The sequence below is a fragment of the Tachypleus tridentatus genome, chromosome 1 (genome assembly GCF_004210375.1).
Source record: "Tachypleus tridentatus isolate NWPU-2018 chromosome 1, ASM421037v1, whole genome shotgun sequence".
NCBI lineage: Eukaryota > Metazoa > Arthropoda > Merostomata > Xiphosura > Limulidae > Tachypleus > Tachypleus tridentatus.
In genome coordinates, this window is record NC_134825.1 from 126,123,972 (window position 1) to 126,141,058 (window position 17,087).

At 33.9% G+C, this 17,087-nt stretch overlaps 1 protein-coding gene across 1 annotated transcript in view; it reads right to left on the minus strand.

Annotated features, from left to right (window-relative positions):
- Nucleotides 1-8,404: 8,404 nt before the first annotated feature.
- LOC143222882 (protein GVQW3-like) overlaps nt 8,405-17,087 on the minus strand; it is a 30,668-nt gene continuing 21,985 nt past the window's right edge. The window contains exon 3 of the mRNA XM_076450017.1: nt 8,405-16,639. Within this exon, the coding sequence (XP_076306132.1) occupies nt 11,939-12,220 (282 nt within the window). The 5' untranslated portion in view covers nt 12,221-16,639 and the 3' untranslated portion in view covers nt 8,405-11,938. The remainder of the gene's footprint in view (nt 16,640-17,087) is intronic.

Consider the following 17,087-nt stretch of genomic DNA (forward strand, 5'->3'; position numbering starts at 1 on the left):
ACACATGAGTGGACAGAACACCAGTAAATCTCGTAGTCTATCAAGCCCTTTAAGTGAAACCATCACTTCAGCTAGTAGGCTTACTTCCTTCTGATAGATTCCAACATTATAGATGTGAATGGAGAGGTAAATTTCCTGCTATGTCCAGAATATATCACTCACATAATGAAGGTGTACACCTCTAATCTTAATTCTGAATTTGGCATCCTCAGGAAGTTGTACTCATAAAACATTGGTCTACTTCACATACGTAATAGGTAAACTAATAATCTGTGGGAAAGTTATCCAATATCAATCACAGTAAACCCAGGAACAGTGGATTGAATTAGTGTAGGTGGCTAAGAAACTTATAGTGGTAGTCTTGTTTACTACAATGAAAAATTAGCATTAATTTATCATATAATATAATTATAGAACACATGGATGAAATAAGTTACTTTTTTTTCTAAAAGCAAGCAGCATTAAATTATACAGTTATCTGTGTAAAAAGAAATAAATTCTTGGTGTTGTTTTGTAATTATGAGCAGTCAGTTATTCATCTTCTCACTGGAATGGTTATCAGTATGGTAAATAAATAGAAGTTTTCGAGGTTCAGCTACGTGCTAGAATTGCTCCAACATATTACAGCTTCCATCATATCTGAAATTGGAGATTGAGAATTACGGGAAAAAATCTAGGCCAAATACAGTAATTTGAAGGTTTAATGTGCTGAAGTATGTGTGGGAACAGATAGCCATTTAGATTAATAAACAGTAACTTGTCATCACACAAAATACAGGCAGTGTAAACTCAATCAAGGAACTACTGAGCTGGTTTTCCTTTATCACTAGGAATTTAGCCACTGCTAAAATACAACACATATTAAAGGATGGATCATAAAACCTTCACAGTGCTTGGTCATCTCCAATAATTATTGTCAAAAAGAAAAGTATGTCAAATTCTATCTTGATATTAGATAGGTGAATATGGGAATATTTAAAAATATTCCTTTGTTATGAACATATGAATTTCTCTATGCGTTAGGAGGTTCCTATCTGTTTAACATTCTAGATATGGTATCTAGATGCATGCAAGTCGAGTTGGATAACAAGAACAATTCTAAGGCTACTTTTAATATGAGATATGGCTTGTATCAGTTACATATCATGCCACTTGTTCTATGTAGTATGCCTACAATTTTAGAAAGACTAATGGAGCTTGCACTGAAGAGCCTATAAAAGAAGAGATACCTAGTCTAGCATGACAATATTTTGGTGTTATATTACACATTTGAGGCTGCAGTTAAAAATGGTATTCTAAAGAGCATCAAAAGGCAGGACTGAAACTGCTACCAGAAAAAGGTGCACTTATGCACACAAAAGTGGAATTTATTGGTTACATGATAGGTAAAAATAGTATCTTGATTGCCCTGCTCAGGTAACAGAAATGGGAGATAGGCTTCAATCTGAAACCAAGCGAAAGTTTTACAGTTTTCTGGTTGTAAACCGTATTTTCAATCATTTTTAGCCAGTTTTTCCAAGACTGAAATATCGTTGTCTGATTTTACTGAAACGGAGATGTTATTTGAGTTAAGGAAGGAATATAAACAGACATTAAAGCATGTTTTCTTTGAGACTTCAATTCAACCAAACCACAATAAGGTTTCTTATTGAACAGTGATGCCGGTGATAGTGTAATCAGACCAATGTTTTCACATATTTAGGAAGGACTAAAATATGCAATTGTTTCTGCCAGTTATATACTCAAGACTCTTAATGCAGATACTGTATGACAAAGAACTACCTGCAGTTATACACCTTGTAAAACACTATGAACATTACTTACATAGTATAAGTTTAGCTATCAATGTAATACATGCTTTGCTAAAATGGCTAATGAACTGTAAAAAATCTGGAATGGATGATAGCACATTGGATAACACCATTCTAAGAATATGAGAAGATATTCTGATAAGATAATATGATAAGAATATCTCATCAAGTGATGAGATCCTGTATGCTTATAGAATTTCATACCTCTGTACCTCATGTAGGATTTGAAATCATTTTTACCACACAACATCAATCCACAACGTAAGAGATACTACTGATAGATTAGTTCCATGATTAACTATATGGGAGGTCTAGGAAAAGCAGTTGAATGGCACAAGTCTAGCATGGGTATTTCACGCCATGCAGCAAGATAAACTTTTGCCAGTAAATATAGAAAACATAGCAAGAATGCATGTATCTTATTGTACTTGTACAGTCAGTTACGAGTGCAAGAAGGTATTTTTTACTATTATTACTACCCACCAATTCATAGTTTTCTAACTGTGCTGCAACTAGAGATTCACAGAACTCTAAAAGTTTAACCAGGCTTTGCATAAGTCAAACACTGGAAGTCACAAAATTATCTGCACTTGTGCTAACATCTGACGGCTATTCCATTAGCTTCATTCAAGTTTAGATGTTGTGAATTGGTGCGTGCCACCGGTATAAAGAGTCAGCCAAAATAAGACAGACTTAGCTCTCTTAGCTATGAAAATTTCTGGCCCACTCCCAGAGAATGAACAAGGTCATTGGTTATACTCCTTGCTATCAAGTACTTCCCAAAGTAAAATGATATTTATATTTTGGTTAATACTTTGCTACATTCCATAGCTGATCTGTTAGCAGAGCAGTAAACAGTAGAATTTGGAAACCAAAAGGGATCCACACAAAACAGCAGCCTACTCTTCTTAGAGTTGCTTAAATTGTTGAATGTTAAGAAGACCCACAATTTGCCTTATTACCCACGGTCTGATTATTTAGTACAATGGGTAAAACAAATTTTCACGTTCATGCTAGAATTTGTTAATACTGGCTGAACTTATTAGGATGAGCACAAATATGATATGATGTTGTATAGGGCAATGGAACAAGAGTCTATGCATTGTTTGGCAAACAAGCTGATATTCTGTCAATAAGTCTCGTTTCATGTCAATGTGATATACGTCCTTTCCCACAGTGGATGACTCCAATGTCCACAGAAATATTTGTAGTGATTAACGTCTGCATTAGTTGAAAAACATGAGTTTACAGGTAAACAGCGAATAATGATTGCCATACAATGGAAGTGTTACAACACAAAGGTAAAGAAGCAAATGTACTAGTATGAAGACTGTGTGTAATGGTACATGGTGGCAGTATTAAATCACCTTGTTCCTGGCAAGATACATATGAATAACGGCACGCACAAAAAGCAGTGTAACGTGTCTCTATGCTGCTCACTCAATACCAAATAACGTCTGGTACGCAGGATTAAACAAGAGTCAGAAATTAAAATCACTGGACCAAAGAAAGATGAGGATTCAGTATCACATCAAACCATCTGAGCCAAGGATAAGAAGAATTAAAAGTACTTATTTTGCTCCCCACAATGAGCGAACACCAAACTTAGAGGAAAGAGAAGTGTGAACAGACAGTGGAACTAATAGTGGAAGGCTTTTGGTTGATATGGCTAAGATTAAGTGATTATCAGCAACTAAATCAACCACTTATTTTAGAGTTACTAATTGAAAGGAAGTGGCAACCCTTGCTTTCTAAGCTATCAAATACAAATACGATGTATGTACTACATTGATGGATTTCTATTTGATTACCAACAGTTAAGATGACTAGTGATAGTTGAAACAGTGCTTAGAATATCAGTTTCTACAACAGAGGATGATAGTGAGGAGTTGCTTTCTGTAGGTGTTATGATGTGATATAATGTATGAAAAGCATTGTATGATCACATTTTCACTACAAAAAGCTAAGATGGTTTGTTGATCTTAAGATTAATGAGACCAAAAGTGCTCAGTAACCCGTACATTTCAGCAGAATTTCACTATAAAAATACCAAACAATGGATACTGTATATGATTATTTAGTATAATGGATAAAACAAACTATCACGTTCATGCTATAATTTATTAATCTTTTTGATCCAATAGCAGTATGGATTAAGCTACTAGTGTTTGTGGAAATGTGTAATGGTGATATTTGAGCAGAATTTCACTATAGAAAATATCCATATCATATTATAGGAGAGCTGCAGAATTATTACAGTTTATGAAGTTAGTAGGTGTAACATCTAGAGCATCAGTAGTTTATACAACTGGATATTAGTATTAGATGTTTGAAAACTTAGCTAAACGAATATTGTGATGCTTGCTTTTCAAGTTGTCGGACAGTATTAAACGGTGCAATGTATGCACTACACTACAGTGCGTGATTTCTGCTTTATTTCATAAACTAGAGCAGTTATATGATTTAAAAATAAAATTATTGGCCTAAAGGGAGTAGCGTCCTTTGCTATCTGTGCTACTGAATGATTTTCTGAGGTAAAATGTCGTCATTTATTCATGGAGAATTGCTCACCTGATCTGCCTAAATGGCAAAGACTATATGAAAAATGCCACCTAGTTCCTCAAACACATGGAGCATGTATGACATTTTTGTATGCAGTGAGAGTCATTTCCTCTGAGTTTATATTAATATAGTATTGTAACAATACAAGTATTAATTCTGGGTAATTAGAAGCTTTACCTCAAAAGTCTCAGTTTAGTTGAATTAAGTCACTGATTATTTATTTTATGGTACTCCTAGATGTCAGTAACTTACTGTACTATGGCTTTTGAGATGTAGCCAACATGATATGACCCACAAAGTTCACAGAACTAATTTCCATGAAAGCCATAGGCAATACGGATTAAGCTACTAGTGTTTGTGAAAATGTGTAATGGTGGTATTTGTAAATGACAATATCAGTATAAAAGATTTAAAGTGAGTTGGTCAGCCGTGAACAAATCTTGAGAGAGTAACACAAGTGCATTCAATCTATCTTTCTGGTAAAGACAACTGTCTAACGTCCAAAAGTAAAATACACGTCCTGTTGTTTCGAGTTTCAATGAAGATTCTTTCACTATATCCAGCATAAACTCGGACAGTTTGGGCGGAACTTAGAAATACTTCATATTACATCCTGCTAAATCTCTCATTATCTAGTAAACCTGTCTTAGTGGAAATTACTTTTATCTGAAGATATTACACCACCTATATTCCTCATTAGTATTAAAACTTATTATCTTTTTGTAATATTAAGTACAAATATACACATCAATTAATTCTGTTTTGTTCGTTAATAAGTATGCTCTTTGGAACATTGGTCACTTTGTATTAAAATTATTACTTTGCATAGGAAAAAAACTGATCCAATTATCAGCTCATATTTGACACCTACTCCCTTCTGAAACGCCAATTCAAAAAGTCATGTAACCACGTCTCAATAAGCAGCAAAAAAAAACATACTCAGACTCTAGAGATAGTCCTACCCTAATACATTGATACAGAGAATGTTTAGTTTAGGGATGGTAAAATATTTGTAAATAACGACAGTCATTAAAAATTCATAGTAAACTTCTACATGCAATTACCGAAGGTGATGCTCCAATACATTAAATCATGTCATTATCGTATGTTCTTATTTGAGACATCTTCTGTTCTCTGTTGAGTGTTTGTTGTTGTTGTTGTTTACGCGGGAAAATTCCAGATAAAAAACCAGAAATTAACTGTATCACATTTCTCCTTCTGATTTCTCTGTTCTACCACATTCACTACATCCTATAGTACTTGTAGACCTTCTATCAGAAAAAATAAATTTTGTATTGACTATTTCAGTATTGTGTCAAAGCACTCTTCATGTTGCTAAATTACTATTTAATATTTGTATAACTTACGTACGTAAAAGTATTTTAAAAATTGGTTGATTTTCGATATTCCTTCTAACACCATGCAAAGGTAATCTATTTATTGTACTTGTAACATAGAAAGATGGTATATAACCAGCAGCACCCACCGTCAACTCGTAGATTACTCTAATCGAATAATGTTAATTGACTCTCACTCTAATAACGCACCCACTATACCAATGTGCAAAACATGATTTTGCTGAAAGATTATGCAAAAAGATCACCCTGGAGTAGGGCGATCTTTTCACTGCTATTGGTAACAAGAAATGAAACCAGAAGTCAGGACTTGCACAGGAAACTAAGCAAATGGAATCTTTTATAAGATTTGTTTGGCTGCAGAAAAGTTTCCTTGGAAAAATTGTAATACGTTAAACAGATGTATGCAGCCCCATATTGTGTACAAACCAAAAAGGTATCATAGAAAACTCTAGGGCAGCAGGAACTTTCGGATAAATATTGCCCTGCCGTGGAGTCACAGTCCTACACGCTAATCGCTAAGTCACGTCCAGCTCTTTTTCAAGAGGGTTTTTACATTTATACTTTTATGTGTATGCAAATATAAAATATTTCGTGAACTTTAAAGCTTTAGGTCTAGCATTTAATCACCTGAGACTGAGAAACGTAATTTATAAAGTCATTTCGTTGTTGTTGTTAATCACAAAGTTACACAATGCGCCATCTGTAGTTGCTCACCAAAGGTATGAAAGTCCGATATTTATTGTCATAAGTCCAGAGACTTGTGCCACTTAGAGCCGTTTACAAGATAAATCGCGTAAAGAAAAATATCATAACAGTTATAGTCAATTATAAGCAATATTACAGCTTAACGATGTCCGTGAAAGCACAAACTCAAAACATTTTAGTGAAACATAGAACAGACTAAAACAGACTGTGAACCTGACGATGACCGACAAAGGTTAAAATGTTGTTCGCTCCTATACATAAAAATTTTCTCAACCAAAACCAGCCGTTTTTAGATATATATTTTTCTCTACAAGTGGGTTTTCTCGTCATAACTGGACACTAAAACAAGCATTTCATATTAGTATCGTGTGATTTATAGATATATTAAAACTGTTTTTAAGAAACAAGGTATACAGAAGTTTAGTACGTCGTGCTAAAACTATTTTAGGGCATTACCACGTTATCACAGTCCATGTTTGGTCGTGAATTTTGGCAATAGCTGCACAGCATAGTTTCCGTTGTGAAAGACTCTGCCTTAAGGCCGTCCTGTCTGCTTCATTTCCGTAATTCATTTAGTGTAAAAGGGTGACAGCTTTCCAGTGGCCATTCAACAGATAAATTCAACAAACATATGCAGGCACTTCAGACAGCAAATTGACAAGTATTTCTTCACATGGAATAGTGTAGTTGTCCGTTTCATTTTCCAACTTATTTACGTATGCAACATTTACATGCATATGTCGTAGAAGCAATTTATGTAAATGTGACTGGTGTCGCTTTTCAGGTAGAGATATTTCTTGATTATGTCACGTACTATTTATTGGGACACGTGGAAGGCTTTTGACACCTTAGTGAAGAAAAATAGTGAACTCGGATTTTAGATCTCTTCTAAAAAATCATTGCAACTTAACGATAAATATATCAAGTATCGAATTACCACCAAAATAAATTTAAAGATCGAAGACGCACCTTATTTGTGAGTGAGGTGAAATGTTATTTTGTGTTTCTTCTGTGTGTGTGACGAAGAAAATGCATGGTTTATTGTATTAAAAAGTGCCTTAATAGAAATGGCTGGCAAATTAGCTTAGTCCGCTTAACACGCGAGTGACGGTGGGCTCAATCCCACAAGTACGAAATGCAAAATATGGATGGCAACATACAATATATAAATAAATTTATTTATTCATTGTTACGATCTTTTTTCTTTCTTTCTTTTCTTCCTTCCTGACCCGGCATGGCCAGGTGGTTAGGGCGCTCGACTAATAGTATGATGAATCCCCATCACACCAAACATGCCCGTCCTTTCAGCCGCGGAGGCGTTATAATTCGTTGGTAAAAGAGTAGCCCAAGAGTTGGCAGTAGGTGGTGATGACTAGCTGCCTTCACTCTAGTCTTACACTGTTAAATTAGGGACAGCTAATGCAAATAGCCCTCGTACAGCTTTGCGCGAAATTGAAAAACAAAGAATATTTTCAACTATTGAACCCTTTGAAATTTATATAGAATTGATTGTGTTCTCTGTATCTCATATAAGCATTTATATAGTTAGTATTATCAAAGTGATATTAAATAATTATAAACGTGCAAAATATTTAATCTATTTTGTACACTTTTGTACGTAATGGCCTAAATCTAGACTTTTTGCTGCACTCCATTTTATCATTACAAAAATATATCATTTTTCAAAAGGCGAACTTCAAGAATAATTTTTAATTCCTTCTTCTGTTTTTTCCAAAACCAAGATTTTCTTGAAGATGTATTTTCAGTTCTAAAAATAGCATTTTACGTAGACATTCGATTCACTTTATCCTATACACCCATTCATACAAAAGAAAAAGATATTATTCGATGTGATATTCAGATATAATGATGTCTAACGTGTAAATATCTATAATATGAAATAAAGAGCAGATTATACAATTAAATAAATCGAATTCAGACGAAAAATAAAGCAAGGTAAACACAACCTTCTGAATAAAAACAAACAATCTTTAATAGTACGCAAGATACAGTGCGTCTTTGGAGCCGCTACCTACTGGTCGAATCTGATGTTTTTTTATGGCATACTTCTTTAGAGTAGAAATCAATTACGGGTGCACAAAAAAAGACAATATTCATGATACATAGCACTGTTAGATAAGAAATCAATTACCTAGTTGATTTTAGTAATATTTGTTAAGAGATAAATATACAAGATGCATACAAAGCATTTGCTACGATATTAGAAAATATAGTTAAATCATATATAAGATTTATAAATAGACGAAAACAACCGAAATCGTAGATGACTAAAATGAATTTTGCATATAAATGAAATGCACAAGTAAACAAAAAATACGAACAAATAATGGATTAATTGAATTTAAAGCTATAAAAAATTATATAAGTCGTCTTATAAAACGTAAAAATTACAGTAAGCAAAATTGTAAGTAAAACTAATATTAAAAATGAAATTGCCGAAAGAAAAATCACAAAATCTGAAAATAGTTCAGTAACTAATAGATATATTAAACTGAAAGAAAGCTCCAGTTATGATAAATTATGTCAATGTATTCCTTGTATATAGATCAATTATACTAACTACAATAGAAAAATTATACAGCTTTAAATTAAATGTAGTTAATAACTCCAACTGATTGATATTAAATTGAAAAAAGGTAACCTTCCTGAAAAATGTGTAAGGTGCAGGAAGAGATACAATTACAAATGAAATTTTAAGATAGAATATTAATAAATTAACATCAGTAATATGTTTAGTTAATATGTCAAAATCAAAAAAACTTTTTCATACATTGTAAAATATACTATTATTATACCAAAATATAAAGTACGTCCTGGAAGTCGGATAGATAACAAAATGTTAACTGCTTTATTATCCTTTTGTAACAAATTCTTGAAAGCAGTTAAAGTAGAAAGCTTTATATATTTTTATATTCATACACATTTTTTTGAAATTCTAAATTCAAGTATAGAAAAATATGAATAGAGAGGATGGATGCACTACATAAGATGATTAATAAATTTAATATATTCTGATTTAGATATATCAAAAGACTTTGATACATTTGCAAAAGAGCTTTTTTAAACTGTATAAAAACAGATTTAGGAGAGTTTAAATTGATTTATATAATATACAGAAAACAAGTAGTTAAAATTAATACAATGATATCAAATTATATCCGAGGCTCCCAAGGATCAGTTTGGTCCATTATTATTTCATTTAAAATATTTCTGTAAAATTAAGTTTAATGGAGAAATGACTCATTTGCAGTGAAGTTGTAATTAAAATACTGATAGTGAGATTATCAAAAATAAGTACTTATCTAAAGTAGATAAAGAAGTAGTTTGATGAAAAGCTATTATGTATACATTAAAAAGAGAAATAGTTTACATCCGATTTTCTGAAACAATAAGCACAAATAATTAAAAATAATCCAATGTTTTATAACAGCCATGTATGCAAGATTTTAGTTTGTAAAAATATTACAAACTTTTGTTATATTTTAACAAAATCAGATTGTGTTAAATATCTTGGAATACTAAGATATTACAGATTCAATTCGAAATAACAAATCAAAGTCATGAAAACAAATATAAAATGTTGTGATCAGACCTCATTATTTAAAAATGAAACATATCTATTATATCTAGTTTGATTCTGTTCTTTAGTATATTACAACTACTAATGGGAGTAGGACCACTTATTTAACAAAATTTACAACTACAATAAATTTTATAAGCTGATTATTATTATTAACATCACAGTGTTATAATACAAAATTACATTTAAAATATAGATAAATTACAGTTACGTAAAATATATATTTATAAAACATTAAATGTATTTAACAGAGATATGTAATAGGCAAAAAATAAAATCAATATATGTAACAGTTGTAAAGCATGAAAATTTACAAGCTCTCTTAAAGTAAAAAGGAAATTTTTAGAATAGGTTACTTGAACCAAACACCAAATTTTTATAATAATATTCCGAATAAAATAATATTACTATTTATTAGTCAATATAGATATATATATTTTATCGGTATTGAAGAAATGCATAACTAGTATTGATGAATCTAAAAATCTATTCATGGTACCTGCATGAATGCAAAATAAGACATTGTAAATATTTACAACTTAAAAATAAAATCTCATAAACGGTTATAAAACAATTGTAATATGTAATTTGAATATTGTATGTCCAAAATGTATGTTCATTTATGTATTATTAGTAATATGATAACCTATTACAGCTAATATTTACTCTAGTTAATTTTATAAAATAATTACAATTTACAATCGAGTAAATCAAATGGATCATAACGTTTGCTGCAAAGCTATTTTAAAGTTTTTGGTAACGTTTTTTAATCAGTCAAAAATAAACCCACATATTAGACAAGCTAAAACAACAACCATTCCCATTATAAACTTTCAAGAGGGATAAACTCCCAGCTTATACTACTAGTACAAATTTCTGTACCATTACAGAAAAACAATGATACAGACATAGGGTAAAGCATAAATCAGCCTCTGCAGAACGAACTTTGTAATGCAAAAGCTTTCTCAAACATGGAGAGAGAATTAGTGCAACTTTATGACATTGCACAACCTCTTTACAAGAGCTTCAATTAAACAATCATTTAAAAACTCGTTGTGGTTTTGTAAAAAAAAACATAAATTGGAAAGAAAAAATTCTTATTAGTATTTTCCCCAAAACTGACTACACTGTAAATATAACGTTGATCTATTCACGTGTGACAAATTTCCTCTTTATAGGTTTTCTCTATATCAAGTGTAATTAAAGACATAAAAGTGGTTAAAGGTCATGTGATCCTATTAAAATATCTTCAGCACATTCCATTTACTTACATACTAGATGATTTTCGCGCCTGCTCTATTCCCTCTAATTCTGAAGCCTTGCTGTGCATGTTTATTAATGCGGAGACAAGGTATCGTTGCGCCATCTCTTTTTCCAAACCATCAACCGGCAGTAACTACTTTTATTTTTATACCTAATACCAGGAGTGGCCAAACCACGTCTCGCGAGCTACATGCGACTCTTTGACATACGAGGGCTGTTCAAAAAATACGCGGACTGACGTTATAAAACAAAATGTACTTTATTTAGAAGTTACAGGTCTGGGACCCCTTCAAAGTACTCTCCTCCCCAACGCACACACTTATCCCAACGGTGTTTCAACTTGTTTAAACAGTCCTGGTACGCTTCTTTTGTAATGTCCTCCAGCTCCTTCGTCGCATTTGCCTTAATCTCGGGAATCGTCTCAAATCTTCTTCCTTTCAAGGGTCTTTTGAGTTTGGGGAACAAGAAAATATCTCAAGGAGCAAGGTCAGGTGAGTAGGGGGGGTGGGGAAGAACAGTGATCGAGTGTTTGGCCAAAAACTCACGAGTTCTGAGGCACAAATTTCGCAGCAACGCGGTGCATCTTCAATTTTTCGGTCAAAATCTCGTAACAAGATCCAACTGATATCCCACACTCTTCAGCAAGCTCCCCTGACAGTCAGACGTCGATTTGCCCGCACCAGGGTGTTGATTTTGTCGACGTGTGGGTCGTCAGTTGACGTGGAAGGACGTCCAGGACGCTCATCATCTTTAATGGACTGTCGACCATCCTTAAAACGTTCATGCCACTTGAAATATGCCGTACGCTTCATAGCAACATCACTGTAAGCCGTGTTAAGCATAGCAAAAGTTTCAGTCGCAGAGTTTCCAAGTTTAACACAAAATTTCACAGTGAGTCGTTGCTCCTTCAGGTCATTCATTCTGAAATCCGCCAAACGAAAAAATCGCACTTCACTTAAAACCTCGTAGCTAATACACAAATGAAGATATCTGCAATCGGGAAATGGCGTCGTAATCAGCTGATCTGTGCGAACCTAGCGACACCAAGCGGATTTCCCTGGAACCAACTGGAGCCGCGCAATTCAAACAGTCCGCGTATTTTTTGAACAGCCCTCGTATAATGTGCAGCTAGCATAAATATGTTGGTTGAGCTCCTTTTTGCATCACAATTAATATAAAAGGTAAATAAAAAATTGTTCAAGCTTTATAATTATTTACCGGGTATAAACTGAAAGTCCACTGGATTAAAACATAAGTTTAATATTCATGGTGAGTAAATAAATTTAAGAATTTAAATCCTAATTTTAATGCTAGGCATGAGTCAGGGATTAAGGATATTTTGGATCAGCAAGGATTACAGAGGAATTGTGCTGGAGAGTCAGTAATTATACAAGCCGGTGCTTACAATGTTAGTTTTAGTGGGCGTAGCTTGCAATCGAGTGATTGTGGCATGTGTAGCTGTGTTGGGGGCAGTGAAGTTAGTAGAGTGTTAGTGTGATACTGGACGCTGTAGAGTGTGTTGGAGCTTATCGTTTCTTTTCACTTTACTTTTTTGGAAGTGCCTGTGAAAATTTTGTAAAGGAAAATGGCGTCATAAAATTCTAAGAAGCAAAAGTATGAAGATGAAAACAGAAATTTTAAGGCAGAATGGGAGGAAGATTTTATATTCACCGTGAAAGGAGGTAAACCTTTGTGTCTTATCTGCAATGTGCTACTTAGTCATTACAAAGCCAGTAGCTTGAAACGCCACTATGAAACAAATAAAAAACTTTTCGTCTGATTATCCACCTAAATCGAAATTTCGGAAAAACAAGTTAACTGTGTTAAAATTATCACTAAATAGCCAGCACACACTGTTGACAATGTTCAGTAAAGAAATTGATACAATGACTGAAGCTAGTTTTTTGTATCATGGAATATTGCTCGTGCTAAACGCCCATATTCTGATGGTGAATTTGTTAAAAAAAAGAATACAGCTGAAGCTGTTGCAATGTAAGATCCAAATCACGGTCATAGCACAAACGTCAGCTTTACGCCACACTACAGATAGACGTATCTCCCAGGCCAGTGGTGGTGTTGCAGGCAAAGTGCAAAATGATTTAAAGAATTCCCTTGCATTAGCTTAGCCCTTAACGAATCTACAGACATACAAGACAACCCACAACTGGTGGTATTTGTTCGTTATGTTTCATCTGATGTAACTGTGAAAGAAGAGATGTTGAACTTAGTGGCACTAAAAGAAACAAATCGTGGTGTTGACATTAAAATGCGCTTGACAGAGCTTTAACAAATGCTGATATTCCACTGAATAAACTTGCAATGGTGAGGAACAATTGAGGACTAATTGACCTTATGAAAAGCTATCCCAGATTTCCAGAGTTTCTCCCTGTTCATTGTATTATTCACAGTGAACACCTGGCAGCCAGATATTTCAAGTATGAAGATGTTATAAAATTTGTTCTTGAAATTGTCAATTTCATACGCTGGGAAGACCCACTGAACAGTTCAAAAAGTTTATTAAACAACTGGAGTCTGAAGGTAAATCCAACGATGTCTACTTCTACTGCATTGTGAAATGGCTGTCAACCAGCAATGCTTTAAATAGATTTGTAGATCTGTTGGAGCCTATTATTACTTTTCTTGAAGAAAAAAAGAGATTCTATCCTCAACTGGGAAATGATGAATGGATGCAAGATATAATGTTCCTTACTAATATAATGAATCATTTACAATCTCTCAACTTGGCACTCCAGGAGAATAGTAAGATTGTTTCTGATATTACTCACACAGCTTTCAGAATAAAATAACGTTTTCAAAGAGACATATTGTCAAAAAACTTCAGTTACTTTCTCAATCTCAAAAGAAAAGTAAATACATTCCCTGATATTGAAATAAAAGACCACAAACTTGATAATCTCCTAAACAGATTTAAGAACTTGCAAAAGCTGAAGCCCTGCTTCGCCTTTCTTGTAAATCTATTCAAGGAGGAACTGGGTCTAAAGATGATACATAAACCCCAAGTTCGAGAAATAAAATATTCTGAACTGAAGAAAACCAATGTGCGACTGATCTCAATTTTCAGCACAACATATTGCTGTGAATCACTGTACCCTGTAATGAAGTTTGTGAAGTCGACATATCAGCCGAAATTTTTACGACTCACAACCAAGACTGAAACTCACAAAGACTTCTGCTAGAGTAAATAGCCTGATAATTATATCAATGTCTGTTTGTCAGAAAAATATTATGATAAGACTAAAATTTTGTAAGGTGGTATCTGATTAAAATATCTCTAATTTTATTGTTTTACATATTTTCCTCCATGTTTTGATCAGATAGCTACTAAGACAAATAAATATCATTAAAAATATCTGTTTTTACCTCTTTTATTTTTGACAGTCTCACTTAATATTAATGAAAGACAAATTTGCATATTTTTCTTAGATGTTTTTATACTTCATTACCGTATTAAATACGCTCAATATAGTTAAAACAATAATCAGCCAGGATTTTGAAAACATTTGGTATATACATGTGTACTTTGTGATTATTGAAACTAATACAGATTAACAGTTTAAACTCTACATACATGAATAAATATTATTACGTACATGTATTTCTTAATATTCATATAAAATGTGTAATATTTGTTCATGTCTTTCAGCTCTCAAACATCTGAAGTTTATCGTATGTGGCTCTTACGTTAAACAAGTTTGGCCACCCCTATGCTATACAATTGAGAAGTTTGGCAACGTCCTTCGAACAAGTTCTCTTGCTTCTGATAGTATCCACCATGTTCTTCTAGCGGTAATGCCAAATTCAACTTGAATAAGTAGCACTTCTTCTTTCTACCTACTTTTGCGGTCGCTCCACTTCCATCGGTCTTCCAACTGGTCAGTTTGGCTTCTATTCAGCCTTTTCCAAGTCTCTCGGCCTAAATGTTATTTCATTGACGACGTAAATTAGAATTCTTACGAAACTGCCTAAGGGCTGTGCTTTACAAGCTAGGTGGACCACTTTCTCGTTGAATGGCATGCCGCTGTGGCCCAGAATGTAGATTATTATCAAACGAACCTTCAAGTATTGTAAACTGTAGGCCTTGGTGATCCCAGTACGCCTCCCGTTGCCTCATAAACACTCTACGCAATTTGGAGTCGAGAGTAAGCTATAACTGTGACGTTGAAATTCCACCATTCAATGAGACAAGTTGGTTTCATGAAGAATTTAGTGCAAAGCCAAACAATGGGCTCGCTATGCATATCCGTCGCTTATTATGAGCTTGTTTATTTGTTTGTTTTGAACTTCGCGCAAAACTACACAAGGGCTATCCTATCTGCGCTAGCCGTCCCTAATTTAGCAGCGTAAGACTAGAGGGAAGAAAGCTAGTCATCATCGCCAACCGCCAGCTCTTGAGCTACTCTTTTATCATTGAATAGTGGGATTGACTGACCCATTATAACGTCCCTTGACCAAATGAGTCCTCAACCAAACAACAACAAAAAAAGAAAAAGAATAGAACTACCGTGAAAAAGTAAAAACTGTTATTATTTAATGGAATTTTAAATATTTATATATCATGATAATCCCACTATTCATTACTAAAAGAGTAGCATAAGGTTTAGCAGGGGGTGGTAATGACAAACTGTCTTCCCTCTGATCTTACACTACTAAATTAGGGACTGCAGTGTAGCTGGCCGTCGCGTAGCTTTGTACGAAATTCAAAATAAACAAACCAAGTGTAATAATATTATTTCCACGATATTATGTCCGTCTTATGCATTGCCGAAGACGTGCTTTAGTATTAATGTCTTATTACAAGTATAAATAAATAAATCATGCTTTACCGGCTTGAGAAAAAAACGTTCACACCATAATAATTGTAGATATATATTTGTCTTTATGTTTGTTTGTTTGTTTGTTTTTTGAATTTCGCACAAAGCTACTCGAGAGCTATCTGTGCTAGCCGCCCCTAATTTAGCAGTATAAGACTAGAGGGAAGGCAGCTAGTCATCACCACCCACCGCCAACACTTTTATTTAATTTACACATTTCCCATTCTATGTCTTACAGTTATTATGTCAGCTTGTGTTTGTTTCAGAGCAAAACCAGATTACGCTATCAAGTTTTGCGTGTACACCGCAAAAATTCGAACCTAGGATTTATCGTTGTAAGAAGACGGATTCATTCTTTGATAGATTGTTTAGGCAGAAAATTCATGATGACATGAAGATGAAAGGCGGAAGACTTTCGAAACATCGTCCTCTGCACTTCTGTCTCCACAACAGGTAGTTGCTGTCCATTCTACAAAGTTTCAAGATGGATTCATATACGAGTACAATCTGTGAGAAAAGGAAGATAATGTAAAACGAGAGTATATTACTTCAATACTTCCAGAGATATAATACTATTCAGAAATGTAATGCATTTATCACTATGGATCTTCGTTTGTTTTAAATTTCGAGCAAAACTACACGAGGGCTACCTGCGTTAGCCATCCCAAATTTAGTAGTGTAAGACTAGAGAGAAGACAGCTAGTCATCACCACCCACCGCCAACTTTTGGGCTACTCTTTATCAATGAATAGTGGGATTGATCGTAACATTATAATGCTCACACGGTCAATCCCACTATTCGTTGGTAAAAGAGTAGCCCAAGAGTTGGCGGTGGGTGGTGATGACTAGCTGCCTTCCCTCTAGTCTTACACTGCTAAATTAGGGACGGCTAGCACAGATAGCCCTCGAGTAGCTTTGTGCGAAATTCCCAAACAAACAAACAAACTGTTTGGCA